Source organism: Sphaeroforma arctica (assembly GCF_001186125.1).
Source record: "Sphaeroforma arctica JP610 unplaced genomic scaffold supercont1.1995, whole genome shotgun sequence".
NCBI classification, from domain to species: Eukaryota; class Ichthyosporea; order Ichthyophonida; genus Sphaeroforma; species Sphaeroforma arctica.
This window is the reverse complement of record NW_014038563.1, coordinates 8144-9501: the sequence shown is the minus strand read 5'-3', so window position 1 is coordinate 9501 and position 1358 is coordinate 8144. Positions and strand designations below refer to the sequence as shown.

General features: G+C 39.7%; 1 protein-coding gene across 1 annotated transcript; it reads right to left on the bottom strand.

Annotated features, from left to right (window-relative positions):
* Positions 1–259: 259 nt before the first annotated feature.
* Positions 260–441, bottom strand: SARC_11987 (hypothetical protein; the record flags this gene model as incomplete). Its single annotated transcript, XM_014293916.1, has 1 exon — positions 260–441. A coding segment is annotated over one exon (182 nt), but the record flags the coding sequence as incomplete, so codon positions are not given.
* Positions 442–1358: the final 917 nt, after the last annotated feature.

Sequence of the window (1358 nt, the reverse complement as noted above, 5' to 3'; positions counted from 1 at the left end):
TATACGTATATATATACGGATATAGATATAGATATAGATTATGTACAATATAGATACAGATATAGACATATTTAGATATAGATATGGATATATATATATATATATATTATGTACAATATAGATATAGATATAGATATAGATAAAACTATAGATATAGAGTATCCATATTGATATAGGTATGATCAAAAGTATAGATATATATATGTGGCTAATCAGTGTGATTCAGAATGAAGTACGTTTTTGAATTAAAACTGCATACCCGTACTCACGCTTAGCATCTTCGAAAGTGCTGACCACACTAGTACTCGGAACGTCCATTATCCTTATTTCAACACTAAACTTCTCAAGTAACTGCGTGCGGAGATAGGCCATATATTCTGGCATGCTGGCGACTATAGTATCGTAGTACCAGCCCCCGATATGTTTACCTTGCACCACCATCTCATGTTCACCGAGACACGCAGTCTGTATTATGTAATATTGTGGTCAGATTCATGGGTGGTTGGAGATGTGTTCGAGATTGTATATCAAGTACCACAGCAGTCAATTGGTTTACCCGGGTATATGCATACAATAGGCTCAAACTTCTCAATGATAGGGGATGCAGTGCATGTGGAGGTAGACTAAGTGAGAACCAATCTAGTACATGTGCAGGGTCGCAACACAGGCAATCTACACGTCTTATCGTGCAAATGGAGTGGACACAAACATACAATAGCGCACATATATAGGCAAGCCTGCAGAAAAAAAACTATAGAAACATACTCCTATAGTAATGGACATAAAATCGCGTGCAAGCACGTGTATATCAAAACAGTTATGCGCACATACATCGCTGTGTGTGTGTACAAGTGTGCATATCAATTGAATTCTCGATGCATCAACAGTACGTTGCGTGTGTTAAAACTTAACAGTTTGCGCATAAACACTTGCATTGATACGTACACCTGCACGTACACAAGCAATTTTCCAATAAACTCCAAACTTAGATACAGAAAAACGCTAAGACACGTCAGTCACAGGCGAGCAAAGGGTCCCTACGTCCCGTGCGAAGAACTCAATATGCCACTCCTATACACACAAATCATTGTCACAAAGGACGGACTCGTGCATGCCTTCAGACCAACTTCCGCAGAATACTTTGGTATATCTGCCATTTCCGCCTCTGAACCCTCCCTGAACATCTGCCATATAGGATACCATCTCAGACCTACGCTACTGCCTAACTTATTTGTCTCGTCAATTAAGCGGTTGCGCGTGTTCATGCACAGGGGTGTGGTGATTTGTTCGGGCTCTATATGGAAGGGTTCCCAGAGTCCGCCTGTATGTAAGTAATTGTATATAAAATAAGAATGTAT